General features: G+C 40.0%; 1 protein-coding gene across 2 annotated transcripts in view; it reads right to left on the bottom strand.

The window, feature by feature from the left end:
- Positions 1 to 8,957: 8,957 nt before the first annotated feature.
- The window catches only part of hk2 (hexokinase 2), a 24,978-nt gene continuing 15,507 nt past the window's right edge, over positions 8,958 to 18,428 (bottom strand). For both annotated transcript variants that reach the window (XM_079517048.1, XM_079517047.1), the window contains exons 11-18: positions 17,595 to 17,743; positions 16,714 to 16,833; positions 16,153 to 16,248; positions 15,868 to 15,967; positions 14,689 to 14,872; positions 13,100 to 13,255; positions 11,405 to 11,641; positions 8,958 to 10,801 (exon numbers count right to left, since the gene is read on the bottom strand). In XM_079517048.1, the coding sequence (XP_079373174.1) occupies positions 10,657 to 10,801; positions 11,405 to 11,641; positions 13,100 to 13,255; positions 14,689 to 14,872; positions 15,868 to 15,967; positions 16,153 to 16,248; positions 16,714 to 16,833; positions 17,595 to 17,743 (1,187 nt within the window). In that variant the 3' untranslated portion in view covers positions 8,958 to 10,656. The remainder of the gene's footprint in view (positions 10,802 to 11,404; positions 11,642 to 13,099; positions 13,256 to 14,688; positions 14,873 to 15,867; positions 15,968 to 16,152; positions 16,249 to 16,713; positions 16,834 to 17,594; positions 17,744 to 18,428) is intronic.

The following is an 18,428-nucleotide window of genomic DNA, read 5'->3' as shown; positions in this document are numbered from 1 at the left end:
TTTTTTCAAATCCTCAAAAATGATGAAAAACAGCATGCTATAGTATGCCGTCCGATATGGGCTATAGCCCATGGTCATAAATGATGAAAAACGAGGATTTGAAAAAAAGACGAAAATGACTCCGAGACGATGGGCTATAGCCCATGGTCTCGGAGTGATTTTCGTCTTTTTTTCAAATCCTTAAAAATGATGGAAAACGGCATGCTATAGTATGCCGTTCGAGACCATGGGCTATAGCCCATCGTCTCGGGGTCATTTTCGTCTTTTTTTCAAATCCTCAAAAATGATGAAAAACAGCATGCTATAGTATGCCGTCCGATATGGGCTATAACCCATGGTAATAAATGATGAAAACTGAGGATTTGAAAAAAAGACGAAAATGACTCCGAGACGATGGGCTATAGCCCATGGTCTCGGAGTGATTTTCGTCTTTTTTTCAAATCCTCAAAAATGATGGAAAACGGCATGCTATAGTATGCCGTTCGAGACCATGGGCTATAGCCCATCGTCTCGGAGTGATTTTCATCTTTTTTTCAAATCCTCAAAAATGATGAAAAACAGCATGCTATAGTATGCCGTCCGATATGGGCTATAGCCCATGGTCATAAATGATGAAAAACGAGGATTTGAAAAAAAGACGAAAATTACTCCGAGACGATGGGCTATAGCCCATGGTCTCGGAGTGATTTTCGTCTTTTTTTCAAATCCTCAAAAATGATGGAAAATGGCATGCTATAGTATGCCGTTTGAGACCATGGGCTATAGCCCATCGTCTCGGAGTGATTTTCGTATTTTTTTCAAATCCTCAAAAATGATGAAAAACGGCATGCTATAGTATGCCGTCCGATATGGGCTATAGCCCATGGTCATAAATGATGAAAAACGAGGATTTGAAAAAAAGACGGAAATGACTCCGAGACGATGGACTATAGCCCATGGTCTCGGAGTGATTTTCGTCTTTTTTTCAAATCCTCAAAAATGATTGAAAACGGCATGCTATAGTATGCCGTTCGAGACCATGGGCTATAGCCCATCGTCTCGAAGTGATTTTCATCTTTTTTTCAAATCCTCAAAAATGATGAAAAACGGCATGCTATAGTATGCCGTCCGATATGGGCTATAGCCCATGGTCATAAATGATGAAAAACGAGGATTTGAAAAAAAGACGAAAATTACTCCGAGACGATGGGCTATAGCCCATCGTCTCGGAGTGATTTTCGTCTTTTTTTCAAATCCTCAAAAATGATGAAAAACGGCATGTTAAAACTATGAAACATTTCAAAGATTCCTTTTCAGGCAAACATGTCCACCGTAAGATGAACCTAAGTAGGTTTGAATGGGGTTTCTAGGTGTAAGTATGTAGGACTAGTAGCTTGACGACGAGTATAATAAACTGGAAGAAAAGTAACAAGTGTGTGTTCTGGTCCTGTTGATTGAGCTGAGAAGGACCTATAAACCTTAGGTCCTTCTCAGCTCAATCAACAGGACCAGAACACACCTGGGCTGGCTGCCAGGATCACATCCATCAATGGGGAGGCTGTCTGTGTCCGGTCATGGTTTCTCCTCTGTATTATCTGATTAACATCCACGATAACACTTAAAAGCACTAAAGACACCTTTGATGCACAGCACCATTCATTCAAATGCTCTGTACATGATCCCAAGGCCCCATTTGAAAAGTGACACCAAGAAGAACAACTTACAACCTAAAAATCTCTGAGAGCTCAGTGGCACCCTTGTTAAGATGACGTCCATGTGAGCCAGAGGTTGTGAGTTCAAATCCAGCTGAGTTCCTCCTACTTTCACTCTGCAGCATGTTTTGGAGAATAACATCCAGAAGAGAACTGGAAAGAGATGGAAAGCTGTGGAGATTCTCAGAGAGCATGGTGGCCCGCTGTGATAAGCTGCTGTCTATGTGAGCCACAGGTCGTGGGTTCAAGTTCAGCCCATGGGATCAGGCGGCATACTATAGCATGCCATTTTTGAGGATTTGAAAAAAAGACAAAAATCACTCCGAGACCATGGGCTATAGCCCGTCTTTTTTTCAAATCCTCAAAAATGATTGAAAACGGCATGCTATAGTATGCCGTTCGAGACCATGGGCTATAGCCCATCGTCTCGGAGTGATTTTTGTCTTTTTTTCAAATCCTCAAAAATGATGAAAAACGGCATGCTATAGTATGCCGTCCGATATGGGCTATAGCCCATGGTCATAAATGATGAAAAACGAGGATTTGAAAAAAAGACGAAAATGACTCCGAGACGATGGGCTATAGCCCATGGTCTCGGAGTGATTTTCGTCTTTTTTTCAAATCCTCAAAAATGATTGAAAACGGCATGCTATAGTATGCCGTTCGAGACCATGGGCTATAGCCCATCGTCTCGGAGTGATTTTCATCTTTTTTTCAAATCCTCAAAAATGATGAAAAACAGCATGCTATAGTATGCCGTCCGATATGGGCTATAGCCCATGGTCATAAATGATGAAAAACGAGGATTTGAAAAAAAGACGAAAATGACTCCGAGACGATGGGCTATAGCCCATGGTCTCGGAGTGATTTTCGTCTTTTTTTCAAATCCTTAAAAATGATGGAAAACGGCATGCTATAGTATGCCGTTCGAGACCATGGGCTATAGCCCATCGTCTCGGAGTGATTTTCGTCTTTTTTTCAAATCCTCAAAAATGATGGAAAACGGCATGCTATAGTATGCCGTTCGAGACCATGGGCTATAGCCCATCGTCTCGGGGTCATTTTCGTCTTTTTTTCAAATCCTCAAAAATGATGAAAAACAGCATGCTATAGTATGCCGTCCGATATGGGCTATAACCCATGGTCATAAATGATGAAAACTGAGGATTTGAAAAAAAGACGAAAATGACTCCGAGACGATGGGCTATAGCCCATGGTCTCGGAGTGATTTTCGTCTTTTTTTCAAATCCTCAAAAATGATGGAAAACGGCATGCTATAGTATGCCGTTCGAGACCATGGGCTATAGCCCATCGTCTCGGAGTGATTTTCATCTTTTTTTCAAATCCTCAAAAATGATGAAAAACAGCATGCTATAGTATGCCGTCCGATATGGGCTATAGCCCATGGTCATAAATGATGAAAAACGAGGATTTGAAAAAAAGACGAAAATGACTCCGAGACGATGGGCTATAGCCCATGGTCTCGGAGTCATTTTCGTCTTTTTTTCAAATCCTTAAAAATTATGGAAAACGGCATGCTATAGTATGCCGTTCGAGACCATGGGCTATAGCCCATCGTCTCGGAGTGATTTTCGTCTTTTTTTCAAATCCTCAAAAATTATGGAAAACGGCATGCTATAGTATGCCGTTCGAGACCATGGGCTATAGCCCATCGTCTCGGAGTGATTTTCGTCTTTTTTTCAAATCCTCAAAAATGATGGAAAACGGCATGCTATAGTATGCCGTTCGAGACCATGGGCTATAGCCCATCGTCTCGGGTCATTTTCGTCTTTTTTTCAAATCCTCAAAAATGATGAAAAACAGCATGCTATAGTATGCCGTCCGATATGGGCTATAACCCATGGTCATAAATGATGAAAACTGAGGATTTGAAAAAAAGACGAAAATGACTCCGAGACGATGGGCTATAGCCCATGGTCTCGGAGTGATTTTCGTCTTTTTTTCAAATCCTCAAAAATGATGGAAAACGGCATGCTATAGTATGCCGTTCGAGACCATGGGCTATAGCCCATCGCCTCGGAGTGATTTTCATCTTTTTTTCAAATCCTCAAAAATGATGAAAAACAGCATGCTATAGTATGCCGTCCGATATGGGCTATAGCCCATGGTCATAAATGATGAAAAACGAGGATTTGAAAAAAAGACGAAAATGACTCCGAGACGATGGGATATAGCCCATGGTCTCGGAGTGATTTTCGTCTTTTTTTCAAATCCTCAAAAATGATTGAAAACGGCATGCTATAGTATGCCGTTCGAGACCATGGGCTATAGCCCATCGTCTCGGAGTGATTTTCATCTTTTTTTCAAATCCTCAAAAATGATGTAAAACAGCATGCTATAGTATGCCGTCCGATATGGGCTATAGCCCATGGTCATAAATGATGAAAAACGAGGATTTGAAAAAAAGACGAAAATGACTCCGAGACGATGGGCTATAGCCCATGGCAGTATGCTGTCCGATATGGGCTATAGCCCATGGTCATAAATGATGAAAAACGAGGATTTGAAAAAAAGACGAAAATGACTCCGAGACGATGGGCTATAGCCCATGGTCTCGGAGTGATTTTCGTCTTTTTTTCAAATCCTTAAAAATGATGGAAAACGGCATGCTATAGTATGCCGTTCGATATGGGCTATAGCCCATGGTCATAAATGATGAAAAACGAGGATTTGAAGAAAAAAAAGACTCCGAGACGATGGGCTATAGCCACTGTGCATGCTGTTCTTAAAAGGCCGAATAGATAATGACAGAAGAGCCAGAGACTTGTTTCCATTGTGGTTCATAAACATTCAAACGTAGAGATAAACAACAGCAAAAGAAACAATAGACAAATCTCCTGTTATTTTATTATTTGTATTTTTTTTTGTATCAATGTTGTACTCAAAGGGAACAGCAGACTGTGTTGTGGCAGGTAGCAAGTAGATCAGTGACTTAGCACACTGGCTGCATGATCTGGAGATTGTGGGTTCAAACCCCACTCAAATCTTTACCTGCCAAATTCTGCCATTGACCCCAATTCTGAATTTCTCAAATTTAAAGCACTATATTTCTAAAACTATGAAACATTTCAAAGATTCCTTTTCAGGCAAACATGTCCACCGTAAGATGAACCTAAATAGGTTTGAATGGGGATTCTAGGTGTAAGTATGTAGGACTAGTAGCATGCCAAAGTTATACTTTTTTTCGGACGGCATACTATAGCATGTCGTTTTTCATGATTTTGGAGGATTTGAAAAAAAGATGAAAATCATGAAAAAACGACATACTATAGTCCATGGTTTGGGACGGCATAATATATTTTGTCATATTTTCATGATTTTGGGACACTATGTCAGAGACAGGACTTGAACCTGCAGCCTCCTGATTCCCAGGCAGGCTCTGTACCCAGTGAGCCACTGTGCATGCTGTTCTTAAAAGGCCGAATAGATAATGACAGAAGAGCCAGAGACTTGTTTCCATTGTGGTTCATAAACATTCAAACGTCTAGAGATAAACAACAGCAAAAGAAACAATAGACAAATCTCCTGTTATTTTATTATTTGTATTTTTTTTTGTATCAATGTTGTACTCAAAGGGAACAGCAGACTGTGTTGTGGCAGGTAGCAAGTAGATCAGTGACTTAGCACACTGGCTGCATGATCTGGAGATTGTGCGTTCAAACCGCACTCAAATCTTTACTTGCCAAAATCTGCCATTGACCCCCATTCTGAATTTCTCAAATTTAAAAGCACTATATTTCTAAAACGATGAAACATTTCAAAGATTCCTTTTCAGGCAAACATGTCCACCGTAAGATGAAACTAAATAGGTTTGAATGAGGTTTCTAGGTGTAAGTATGTAGGACTAGTAGCATGCCAAAGTTTGTGCTATTGCCATTGGGAATGCATTGGGCGTTTAACTTAAATAACTCAGAAACTACAAAACATTTCAAAGTAAAAAGTTCCAGCATGTGTCTCCACAGAAAGCTGAATTATAAAAAGTGTGAATGGAGTTTCTAGGTGAATGATTTTTTGACGTGCCACTATCTGCCATTATAAATTTCTCAAATTTAAAGCACTATATTTCTAAAACTATGAAACATTTCAAAGATTCCTTTTCAGGAAAACATGTCCACCGTAAGATGAACCTAAATAGGTTTGAATGGGGATTCTAGGTGTAAGTATGTTGGACTAGTAGCATGCCAAAGTTATAATTTTTTTCGGACGGCATACTATAGCATGTCGTTTTTCGTGATTTTGGACTGTTTGAAAAAAAGATGAAAATCATGAAAAAAACGACATACTATAGTTCATGGCTTCGGACGGCATACTATAGCATGTCGTTTTTCATGATTTTGGAGGATTTGAAAAAAAGATGAAAATCATGAAAAAACGACATACTATAGTCCACTTGAACCTGCAGCCTCCTGATTCCCAGGCATGCTCTGTACCCAGTGAGCCACTGTGCATGCTGTTCTTAAAAGGCCGAATAGATAATGACAGAAGAGCCAGAGACTTGTTTCCATTGTGGTTCATAAACATTCGAACGTCTAGAGATAAACAACCGCAAAATAGACAAATCTCCTGTTATTTTATTTTTGTATCAATGTTGTACTCAAAGGGAACAGCAGAATGCATTGTGGCAGGTAGCAAGTAGATCAGTGACTTACCTGTAGCCTGTCTTCCGAAACCATGAACTATAGCATGTCGTTTCTTCATGATTCAATTTCTTTTTAATCCTCCAAAATCATGAAAAACGACAGACTATAGTCTGTCTTCCGAAACCATGATCTATAGCATGTAATTTTTTCATGATTTTATTAATTTTTTTTAATCCTCCAAAATCATGAAAAACGACTATAGTCACGCTTTTCTGTCACACTGGCTCTTCTATCATTATCTTTTTTGCTTATTGTACACAGCAAGCACAGTGGCTCACTGGGTACAGAGCCTGCCTGGGAATCAGGAGGCCACAGGTTCAAGTCCTGACTCTGACATAGTACCCCAAAATCAGGAAAAAATGACATACTATATATGCTGTCTGAAACCATGAACTATAGTAGGCCTATTTCGTGATTGTCATCTTTTTTTTAAATCCTCCAAAATCACGAAAAACGACATGCTATAGTATGCCGTCCGAAACCAAATATGAGAAATGTATAATGGCAGATATTGGCACGTCAAAAAAGCACTTTCACCTAGAAACTCCATTCACACTTTTTATAATTCAGCTTACTGTGGAGACACATGCTGGAACTTTTTACTTTGAAATGTTTTGTAGTTTCTGAGTTATTTAACTTAAACGCCCAATGCATTCTCAATGGCAATAGCACAAACTTTGGCATGCTACTAGTCCTACATACTTACACCTAGAAACCCCCTTCAAACCTATTTAGGTTCATCTTATGGTGGACATGTTTGCATGAAAAGGAATCTTTGAAATGTTTCATAGTTTTAGAAATATAGTGCTTTCAAATTTGAGAAATTTACAATGGGGCTCAATGGCAGATATTGGCACGTCAAAAAAGCACTTCACCTAGAAACTCCATTCACGCTTTTTATAATTCAGCTTACTGTGGAGACACATGCTGGAACTTTTTACTTTGAAATGTTTTGTAGTTTCCGAGTTATTTAACTTAAACGCCCAATGCATTCTCAATGGCAATAGCACAAACTTTGGCATGCTACTAGTCCAACATACTTACACCTAGAAACCCCATTCAAACCTATTTAGGTTCATCTTACGGTGGACATGTTTCCCTGAAAAGGAATCTTTGAAATGTTTCATACTTTTAGAAATATAGTGCTTTCAAATTTGAGAAATTTACAATGGGGCTCAATGGCAGATATTGGCAAGTAAAGATTTGAGTGGGGTTTGAACCAACAACCTCCAGATCATGTAACGAGTGTGCTAAGACACTGAGCTACTTGCTACCAGCCAAAACACAGTTTGCCTTTCCCTTTGAGTAACAACACTCATACAAAAATAAAATACAAAAAATAAAATAACAGGAGATTTGTCTATTGTTTCTTGTGCTGTTGTTTATCTCTAGAGGTTTGAATGCTTATGAACCACAATGGAAACAAGTCTATCATTATCTTTTTTTGCTTTTTGTACACAGCAAGCACAGTGACTCACTGGGTACAGAGCCTGCCTGGGAATCAGGAGGCCCCAGGTTCAAGTCCTGGCTCTGACATAGTGCCCCAAACTCATGACAAAATGACATGCTATAGTATGCCGTCCAACACCATGGACTATAGTATGTCGTTATTTCGTGATGAAAGATGAAAATCAGGGAGTGTGTGTGCAAAGTTTGGCATGGATCGGGCCAACGGTGGCGGAGATTAGCTGGTAACGGAAGGAAGGACGGACGGACACACACACGGACGGAGTGCAAAACATACTCTCTCCCCATGCCTTCGGCCTGGTGGAGACAAAATTAGTACATTTGTTTGCTGGATTCAAATTGAACTAACATATAAGGTTGACCAGTTTTTGTGATTCTTCGATTAACGTTTTCACATTTTATTTTATTTTGTTAATTATGAACAAAAAAGGAAAAAAATAGCAAATTTCTATTTGCTGGACTCAAACATAATGATACTAAGGCACCACCATTTTTGTGATTTTTCGGTTAGTGATTTCACATTTTTCAATTCTGAACAAAAAAAGGAAAAAATAGCACATTTCTGTTTGCTGGAATCAAATTAAACAAACAAAAATCACAAACATGTTTTTTTACATGTTGGATTCAGATTAAAATAAGGCAATTATACTAAGGTCCCCGACCTATGCGGTCCGAAACCTATGCCCTTTTTTCACGATTTTCATCTTTTTCTCAAATCCTCCAAAAATCACGAAAAACTTTCGGACCGCATAGTATGCGGTCCGAAACCATGTCTAATATTTTGAGACATGGATTTTTGATTTTCATGAACTGTAAGCCATAAAAGTCATCAAGATTAACACCACAAAAACAGGTTTTGAATATGTATGTCACTGTCTGTGCAATGAATCTAGAATACAGGTATATGAAAGATAACGTATCACTTGTATTCAAAACTCTTTTAAAATCTCATTATAGTAACTATGGGTTTGCATTGCTTTAAATTGCAGAATCATGGATCAGAACTAATATTTTAAGAACTTTAAATAAATCACTTGTAATTCATGTAATGTTTTGTTGAAGTGGTAACTAATATATTGTAAGAGCTGAAGATTACACAGTGTCACTGTAATGTGTAGCATGGATATTGTTCCCAAAGTCAAATCTTTAAGAGAATATATTTTAAGTTTTAAAAGACAAAACAAGAAATTACAAATATATTCTAAGTAACATGTTTTAAGAATTACTGAATGAATAAAAATGATCTTAATAAGGGGGACAACAAAATAAACAGCGCTACACACATTTCTAAAGGGACTGACTTATATTAACAACTTACGCCCAATAATTAATTGACTGCATCACCAATGGATCGATACTAGGCCCCTCCCATTTTTGCCGTACATCAAATAACTTTGCAGACAACTGACTGTATTCACACAACAGCCATTTTGCTCTGGCGTCATATTTGCGGGTTTGGAAGAAGTGCCACCCCACCGGGGTGCCCAAGTATGACTTAAAGGGATAGTTACGATTTTTTAAACTTAAGCTGTATGAAATACTTGCCATTAATATAGTGGTTGCAACTGTATTAATTGATTGCCCGAGTCCCGTGGTGGGAGTTCTGCTCTGGTTTTGGTGAATATTAAGTAGTTCCGGTCATTTTTTGGGGTGCACTGGGGCCACGCAGTAAAAGTAAATTAATTCACAAAACTAACATCATTTGTATTGTTGACCTATTTCTAAAATATTAGCGCAACTTTCATTCAACTTTGACCCCTCTATCACACAGAACTATTTTTTGGGCGTAGTGATATGGACACAAAAAACATAGTTCCGTGTGATAGAGGGGTAAAAAATGAACGAAAGTCAACAATACAAATGACGTTAGTTTTGTGGATTCATTTAATTGTAATGCGTGGTCCCCTGTGCCCCCCACAAAATGACCAGAACTACTTAATATTTCACCAAAACCAGAGCAGAACTCCCACCACGGGACTCAGGCAATCAATTGATACAGTTGCAACCACTATATTAATGGCAAGTATTTCATACAACTTAAGTTCGAACTATCCCTTTAAGTGCAAAATGGCCACCGTGTGAATATAGTGAATAGCTGGTCTGCAAGCTCATAATGACTCACATTGCAATGCGCTGTGAGCTTGTAGATCAGCTATTTTTGCTGAATGTTAAGACCTAGAATAGTGATGCTAGGGTTAAGCACGTACAGTATGAGATTCTTCTAGATAATTGTAAAAATCTACAAATTATCAATTGAGATTTGGGAACATTCCCAGATGTGATCGGTCAGATGAACACTTTCTGTTCCCATATAAAGTGCAACAAGACAAGAGGTGACAACAAATACAAATGATGGAGAATTATGTAGAGTAGGTACGCTTCCTCGCTCAAGGCTCTGCTATCTAGTCATGTGTCTTCTTAAATATGACTCAAGTTCAATTCATATACAGTAGGGAAAACATGATTTAAAAAAATAAAATAAAGGAGAGAAAATCTATTGATTGCACCCATGCCACATTGCCACAGACACTGTATCAAACAACTGTTTCATATCTTGATGCATAAATGCACACATTATTACACACGGGCATGTAATGTACACAGATTCACACACAGACAAATTAACACAGAAGTCAGATGAATTAAAACCGTGAAAATCAAACTGCAATCAAAGAGATACTATACTGTATGTCCGTTTTTTGATTATCAACGGTGGCCTGTACAACACAGTAAAGTCTTTCCCTCAGACCACCCCTGGTCAATTCCTCGGCTCAGGGGATCTCTGAATGGACATTCAGGTCTGCTTGCCTGTCACTGACCAGGGAGTCATTAGTGCGTCAGCGCTGCCTTGCGTCTCTGATCCTGCAGGACACAGCTGTGATGAGCGCTGCTCCCTTCCCGCTGCCGTCCTCTGATCGTAACAGAGTGACCTCGCACTGTGGTGCCAAACTTACAACCGTCTCCTTCATGATGCTGGAGAAACTGTTTTGAGTGGAGAGATAAGAGGGAGGTGGGGGAGAGTTCGTTGAGAACACACACACACACACACACACACACACACACACACACACACACACACACACACACACACACACACACACACACACACACACACACACACACACACACACACACACACACACACACACACACACACACACACACACACACACACACACACACACACACACACACACACACACACACACACACACACACACACACACACACACACACAAGAATGTGTTAAGAAAAATACATACATGCAGTAAATAGTAGTACAAGACATGTCTTATACTTAGTGTTGTATCATTCACAAATGATTCATTTTGGGTGAACTTAATCACTTCTTGAAAATATCCAGTAATTTCTTAGATGCGAGAATACAGTACGTCTTTCTAAATTGAGACAAACTTGTACGTAAGGTGGCCATAGTGGAAAACAAAGGTCCCAGGTTAGAGTCCTGACCCCAGCAATGTTGAGGTGTCCCTGAGCAAGACACTTAACACCTAACGCCCCTCACCCCCTGGTTGCATAGAATAATGCTGGCCACCAACAACTACACACAAAAATCCACCCCCTTACTGTGGGTGTAGTTTGTAGAGGGTCCCGTCCACTCCCACAGTGATGCGGAGCCGCTCCAGGTGGCGGTTCTGGCGGATCTTATCCACGACTGCAGCGAGGCCTGCACCGCACAGCTGAGCTGCTCGCCGTGACACCACACTGCACACCTCTTTTACCAGGATGCCGTCATCGCAGGTGGAGCTGGTGAGGCCTAAGTGTTGTAAGATGGAGCGCACCTGCCGCAGGGCCAGTCGGTCACTTAGAGACAGAGCAGAACCAACCAAAGGGTTAAGAACCAGACCATGCCTATCCTGGGGAAACATTTGCCCAAAATAGCCAATCTACAAGCTCATGCTATACAGTATACTCATCAAAAAAAGTTCGGAAACGTAACTTTGGTAAGTCTGTGTTCCGACCCTGCCACTGGATACAGCGGCAACTTTTATTTTGAAGACCCCAAAATGTACCCCAAAATGATCAGGAAGCTAAATCGTCTATAGCTAATTTGAACACGATTAGCTGTGTTGCAAGTTCAACGAATGCCTGGTCCTTACAAGATGTACCTCGTTGTAAAGGTGACTAATAAAAACAATATAAAATACAATACCAATTGGTATTATTAAAGGGGAAATATAATCGACCAAATTACATTTCCGAACTTTTGCGAGGAGTTTGGAATATAATTGGGTTTTGCTTGCTATTCTTTTTGATATATCTACTCATCAGGTCAAAACTCATTCCTTACTAGCGGTTCAACAATCAACATTAATCGATTACAAATACTAGACCTTACCCGTTCTGAATATATGAACACCAAATTATGTACAGTGTGGATAATGTGATGTAATAGATCACATTACTGATTGGGAGGGAGTTGTCCTGTCAGGCTAAACAGCAGATTTATCCCCCAAAAAGAATGTTTTTGCAATAAAATTCTGCATTTGCGGCATCCCCTATGGATGAAAATGGAATTGCTTTGGGCTCTCAGTTGATGAAACCACCCTCGATATGTGAATGAAATTTGGGGTGGATTGGACATTCCGTTGGTGATTTGTGTAATTTTGTGTAAAACAGGCCCCTCCCACTAACTTTTGACACGGATTACAGCTGATACAGACTATGAAAATTCTGCCTGTGGTGTTTTAATCAGAAGCTGTAGGTGGAAGAGCAAAAAGTGTGTTTTGAAGATAAGTCAAAATGGCAGAAATTCTATCCTGACGCAAATGGGCGTGGCCTACATGGGGAGATGCGTCATGACCCAAGGAATCCAGGGAAAGTTAATTTTTGATTGTACATACAACCTATGGTTGTAATTATTTATTACATTAATTTTACTAATTATTATGAACATCCCCTCCAAGTGTTGTAACTGTAGCTCCGACGGTTTCTGAGAGAAAAATACTTGATGTGAGTTTTCGCATTTTCCCATGTAAGTGGATGGGTAATTTCAATGCACTAATACATTAATTATTTATCAATAATTTGAAGATTGACGTTGCAATTGTGATCAACCAGTTGGTTACCACTGCTGTATATAAACATTTTTACAAAAAAGAAAACACGCTTCTAAATTCTCAAAAGCGATTACTTTTTTGATTCGATTAATCAAAGAAGTAATCGATATAATAATTGTTGTGAAAATATTCATAGTTGCAGCCCTAAAAGGAGTAAAAAAGAAAGCAAGAGAGAAGTCCACATTCAGTCAGCTGCGCTCACCTTTCAATCTGTGACAGGAACTTGGTCTCAAAGATGCCTCGAGTCTTGAGGCGCTCAGAGAGCCTGCCTCTAAATATCAGGCCCTTGGCAGTGAACTCCAGCAGCACGTTCCTGACCACCTCCCCCAGGTACATCCCGCTGATCATCTTCTCATACCTCACACGGGATGACAAATATAGAAGAGATACTCAAACTGATATGATGAGGTTATGTTATTTGATTTGGTAGAAATGTGGTAGAGATTGTTAATTGAAATACAGTGGCTTATTGGGCCTCATTCACAAAGCGTACTTTTGCACAGATATTATACTTCAGGGCATATACGAGTGTCTCGACGAGCATAGTTTTGACCCTGAAAACTTCTTAATGTGAATGTTTCAGACTGTCTGCTCTCTCTGCAACTACAAAATGTATTATTCTGAGTGAGCCTGATTAACATTTCTACAATAGTAAATGTCGAGGAGACTTTGCACAATTTTAAGGGGAGCATTACTTTTCACCACAGGTAAACTTCAGATACTGTATATTTTGGCAGATTGTGAATCAGTCAAAAGAAAGCCTGACTATGACTGCTAGAAAGATCTAAACTCCCGCTACATCGAGCATATTTTACATGCATGACACATCACCTTGACACACCATCCTCTGAAAGTTACGGTGGGGCACATTTAGCTGTTCAAACACGGATTTGTGTATAGAACATATTTAGTGTTTATAAGAATGGCAAATTATATGTTTTCCCACATCATTTCAATTTACAGCATTTAAAGTTAACAAAAAAGCATCAATAAACATGTCAAAGTATGGACAAAGCAGTGATTGTGATTTCTGGGTCACAGTTACTTACTTTTGGTACACAACAGACCACCTTCCCCCCTAGATGTAGCGATTTATACATCAAGTTCAGCCATCCTATGACTTATGGTACAGTATAGAACTGGGGATTGGGGACACCAGGGGCCCTGAGAGGATTCTAGTGTGTACCCAGCCAAATGAGATGTTTAATTGAATGATAAATCAATTCACTTTGAATTACTGCACTGTCCTCAATCTCAGATCCCCCCCCCCCCTGATATTGATACATCTTATGTATCAATATCAGGGGGGGGTGTGCTTAATTATTTCTGTTCCACTAGCTGGTAGCATAAATGTAGTTAATCTGTGCCAGCGCCTGCTTCCACTTTAACCCTGTTCTAGACTGCTGGCCCATTTGGAGCCACGCTGTATAGAGGGTATGCGCGTGACATCATCATCAAACCCGGAAGTTATGCAAGAACCCCTACTGAGTGGCAAAAACTACTTTCTGGCCTTGACAGCCCATACATCCAAACAGAAAAGTCCAATCTGATTGCATTAAACAACATTAAACAATGTTAAACTCACTTTGCCTGTTGCTTTGCCACTCAATTTGCCACTCGATGTGCCATTCACTTGAAGCATGCGCATACCCTCTATAGACAAATCCGCACAGGCTGCCATGGGTGCAATCTCAGCTGCGGTGTCACATAAAGCGCAGCTGGACACAGCAGCATGAAGTGCCACAAAAGGTAGAAATTGTCCCCTTTCTCTTTCAAGATCAGTACAGATACCTCTGTTTGCCTGGGAAGGCTGAGCTGTCGTCCACGGCATAGTCAAACGTGGTATAGAAATCATCAAGCTCCCCGCCATCTCCAAATGCACCCCACTCCATGTTGACACACATTTTCCCCTCCTCGCCTTCCACCAACTCTATATTCTCCATTTCTTCCATGTAACAGGCGTTGGTGCCTGTCCCTGCATGGATGTGAATTGGAAGTGAGGTGAGGTTGTTATCGCTACTCACAACAGTGCACTTGGCAGTGTTTATCAATGCACTCAGTATTTATGTATTATAACATGAATCGTTACATTTGAACAAGGCCACTTATTCAAATAATAATATGTAACTTAAGCTCTCTGTTAAGTAATCTGTTAAGTAATATGATTGGAACAGAATCTGAGCCGCCACTTCGTGATAAAGTCGGGAGCGTGCCATGACTCGTCCTAATTTTAATACTTGAATTGAGTATTTATGTTAATTATCCAATTTATGTTCATATTGTTCATTATGATTATTGTCATAAGAGCGATAATGGGTCGCACTCGCAGACGATATTTAATGTATGCATGTACTTTATACCAAAATTAGACACAGAAGTAAAGGGCAAAAACGTCCAGTCACCATCTGATGGCTTGTTTGTAGTCGTAAAACCCATTTTAAGTACCATAAGTGAGGATGAATTTCCAACCATAGGGTTTTCAAATTGTTTAGAATATCTGTGGTTTCTCCACCAAAAGCAATCACACCCGTGTCAAGTGACGGGCGCTCTTATCATTGTACATCATCATGACGTAACATGTCGATTTGCTCAGACACATAATTATGACGTCAATTCTCCATTCATTATCAATGGGAATTTAACAAAAATACCGATTTGCTCGTCTACATATGACGTAAATTCTCCATTCATTGTCAATGCATTTAATGTTTGCGTTAGGATAAAAATCTACACTATAGCTGAATAAAATGAGGGGTGCCCTTAGTAGAGGCAAATACAAAGGGGATTCGGATTAGGCAATTTGGTCATGTGCATCGCATCGCATTAAACTCCTGTATTTCGATGCATATCGTTAGTTGACTCCCAAGTCCCAATACCCATCCCTCCCTACCCCCTCCCCCCAATACCCATCCCTCCCTACCCCCTCCCCAACAACCTCAGAATGTACATTTGGGGTAAGAAACAACTCACCTACAATGAGTCCCACTTCACACAGAGGATCCTCATAGCCACAAGTCATCATTGTCCCCACTGTGTCATTCAACAATGCTACTACGTCCAAATCAAGCTCCTGATGGCATTGATGACAAACCCACTTTAATGCAATTTTCATGCAAACACTGCAGGTTAATACAACAAACAAAATGTGTATGAAATGTGTACAAGGAAACAGCCATGACTGGTATCTTGTGTGAAATGTTTGTTCATACAGTATGTGTATGGCTGTGTGTGTGTGTGTGTGTGTGCATGCGTTACCTCTTTGCGGTGGATGGCATCCTTCAACAGTGTGACTACATCCTGCCCCTCACAGCCACTGGCTCTGAAACCCTTTGTCCATCTCAGCAAAATGCCCTGGAACCATTATGGCATTTTATGTGCATATTTTATATAAAAAGAAATGAATGATAGAGAAAGAGAGAGTGTGTGTGTGTGTGTGTGTGTGTGTGTGTGTGTGTGTGTGTGTGCACATATAATGCCTTTGATCATAATTGGCCCAGTGATAACTCACTGGGCCATCCTTTTAATGTATACTGTATAATACTTTATACCCCCCCCCCCCCCCCCCCAATTGTTCATTTAATCTTTTGAGCAAACAAACAGCAGAATACAAGAAAAATATTTTTTTTTAAAAACATAATTAGCATAGTAAGTAATAACCAAAATATTATCAAGAATAATCAACCTAAAACTAAATGAATACAGATTAAATAACAATACTCTTTCCCATCCCCTAATCAATGATGCATGCTTAACGATGTTGTCCTTATTTTACACTAAGACACTTTCTCACAGTACAATCATTAAACAAAGTCTTACCTCATCCAGTTTATTTTGTTGACAGGGGAAGGAGAAGGTGAAGCCCAGAGGTAAGGACGCTCCTTTCATTCCCATATGCGTCAGAAAGTTATCAATGCAATGCACAATGTGGTCAAAGAGCTAGCAGAAAACAAAGGGGGGAAAAAGTCATACGTTAACACATTTTCAATCGTTTTCATGACTTCTCTAGACTTTTCATGACATTCCATGAAAGGTCTCCATGGGGAAATTATCTGTGAAGGCTGGATTTAAAGTCATACTATTGTATGCAACATTCATTTGAGTAGTCCTTGCAGGGTCCTAGTGAAAGAAGATATTTTTGGGAGTGAGTGTTGGGGGCAGACACTGGCAAATAAAAATGTGTACCCAAATAGGGTTTAGAGAAGTTGTCAAAAAAAAACTTGTTTAACTGAAAAGCTGCAAGTATGACTGTAATTGTGATGCAAGTGTGGTATCTTGGATATGATACAATCATATCATATGCTTTTGCGATCGTTCTGTCCATATTGGGGCGTTGTACACTGCTCACGTAGCTTAAAACAAGATGGGAAATTTGTCTGCCGTTTCCATACAATACTCAGCTGTACTGTGGCTCAGTCATGGCTATTTCCTTGTAGCCTGCATCACTAGTGCAATATCACTACAAGGTTATACTACACTTGAGTCAATCAGTACAAATCTATACTCTCAGTATTGAGCAAGATATCAATATTAATTAGTGTTCAGTGTCTTGCTCAATGACACTTCGACACCAACTCTGGGGGAACCCGGTATCGAACTGGGAACCTTCCAGGTCCCAAGCGGCCAATCTGCCTCCTGAGCCACTGGCCTGGGCAAGCAATTGGCAGGTGTAAAAAGGTCAATTGACAAGAGTGACCCACCTCCTCCCCTGTGCCCTGCATGATGTCTTGGGGGATGGCATAAATCTTGTTGTGCATCTCCACGTTACGCCTCTCGCCACTTTCTACTCGCACCAGGAGCACACAGAAGTTGGTGCCACCAAGGTCCAGAGTCAAGAAGTCACCACTTTCTGTTGAGGATATGGAACATATGACAACACAATGAGCCACCCACACATGTCATGTAGGATATGGAACATATGTCAACACAATGAGCCACCCACACATGTCATGTAGGATATGGAACATATGTCAACACAATGAGCCACCCACACATGTCATGTAGGATATGGAACATATGTCAACACAATGAGCCACATACACATGTCATGTAGGATATGGAACATATGTCAACACAATGAGCCACATACACAAGTCATGTAGGATATGGAACATATGTCAACACAATGAGCCACATACACATGTCATGTAGGATATGGAACATATGTCAACACAATGAGCCACATACACATGTCATGTAGGATATGGAACATATGTCAACACAATGAGCCACATACACATGTCATGTAGGATATGGAACATATGACAACACAATGAGCCACCCACACATGTCAGGTAGGATATGGAACATATGTCAACACAATGTCAGGTAGGTTGTTCACAAGTCACTTTTCATTCTCATCAAAGGCCTTTTCTAGGCCATGGATGTCAAACCCTAAAAGGCATTTCCAAATGTTTTAAATTAACATTTAATTTAAAACATTTGAGTAACCCTAATTACTCAAATCTATCAATTAAAAACAATGTAACTGATTTGCAATGTGATAGGTAAACAAGATACAGTTATCAAATATC

Source organism: Electrona antarctica (genome assembly GCF_951216825.1).
Source record: "Electrona antarctica genome assembly, chromosome: 12".
Taxonomy (NCBI): Eukaryota; Metazoa; Chordata; class Actinopteri; order Myctophiformes; family Myctophidae; genus Electrona; species Electrona antarctica.
Note: the sequence above shows the minus strand (reverse complement) of the source record. Positions and strands in the feature narration are given on the sequence as shown.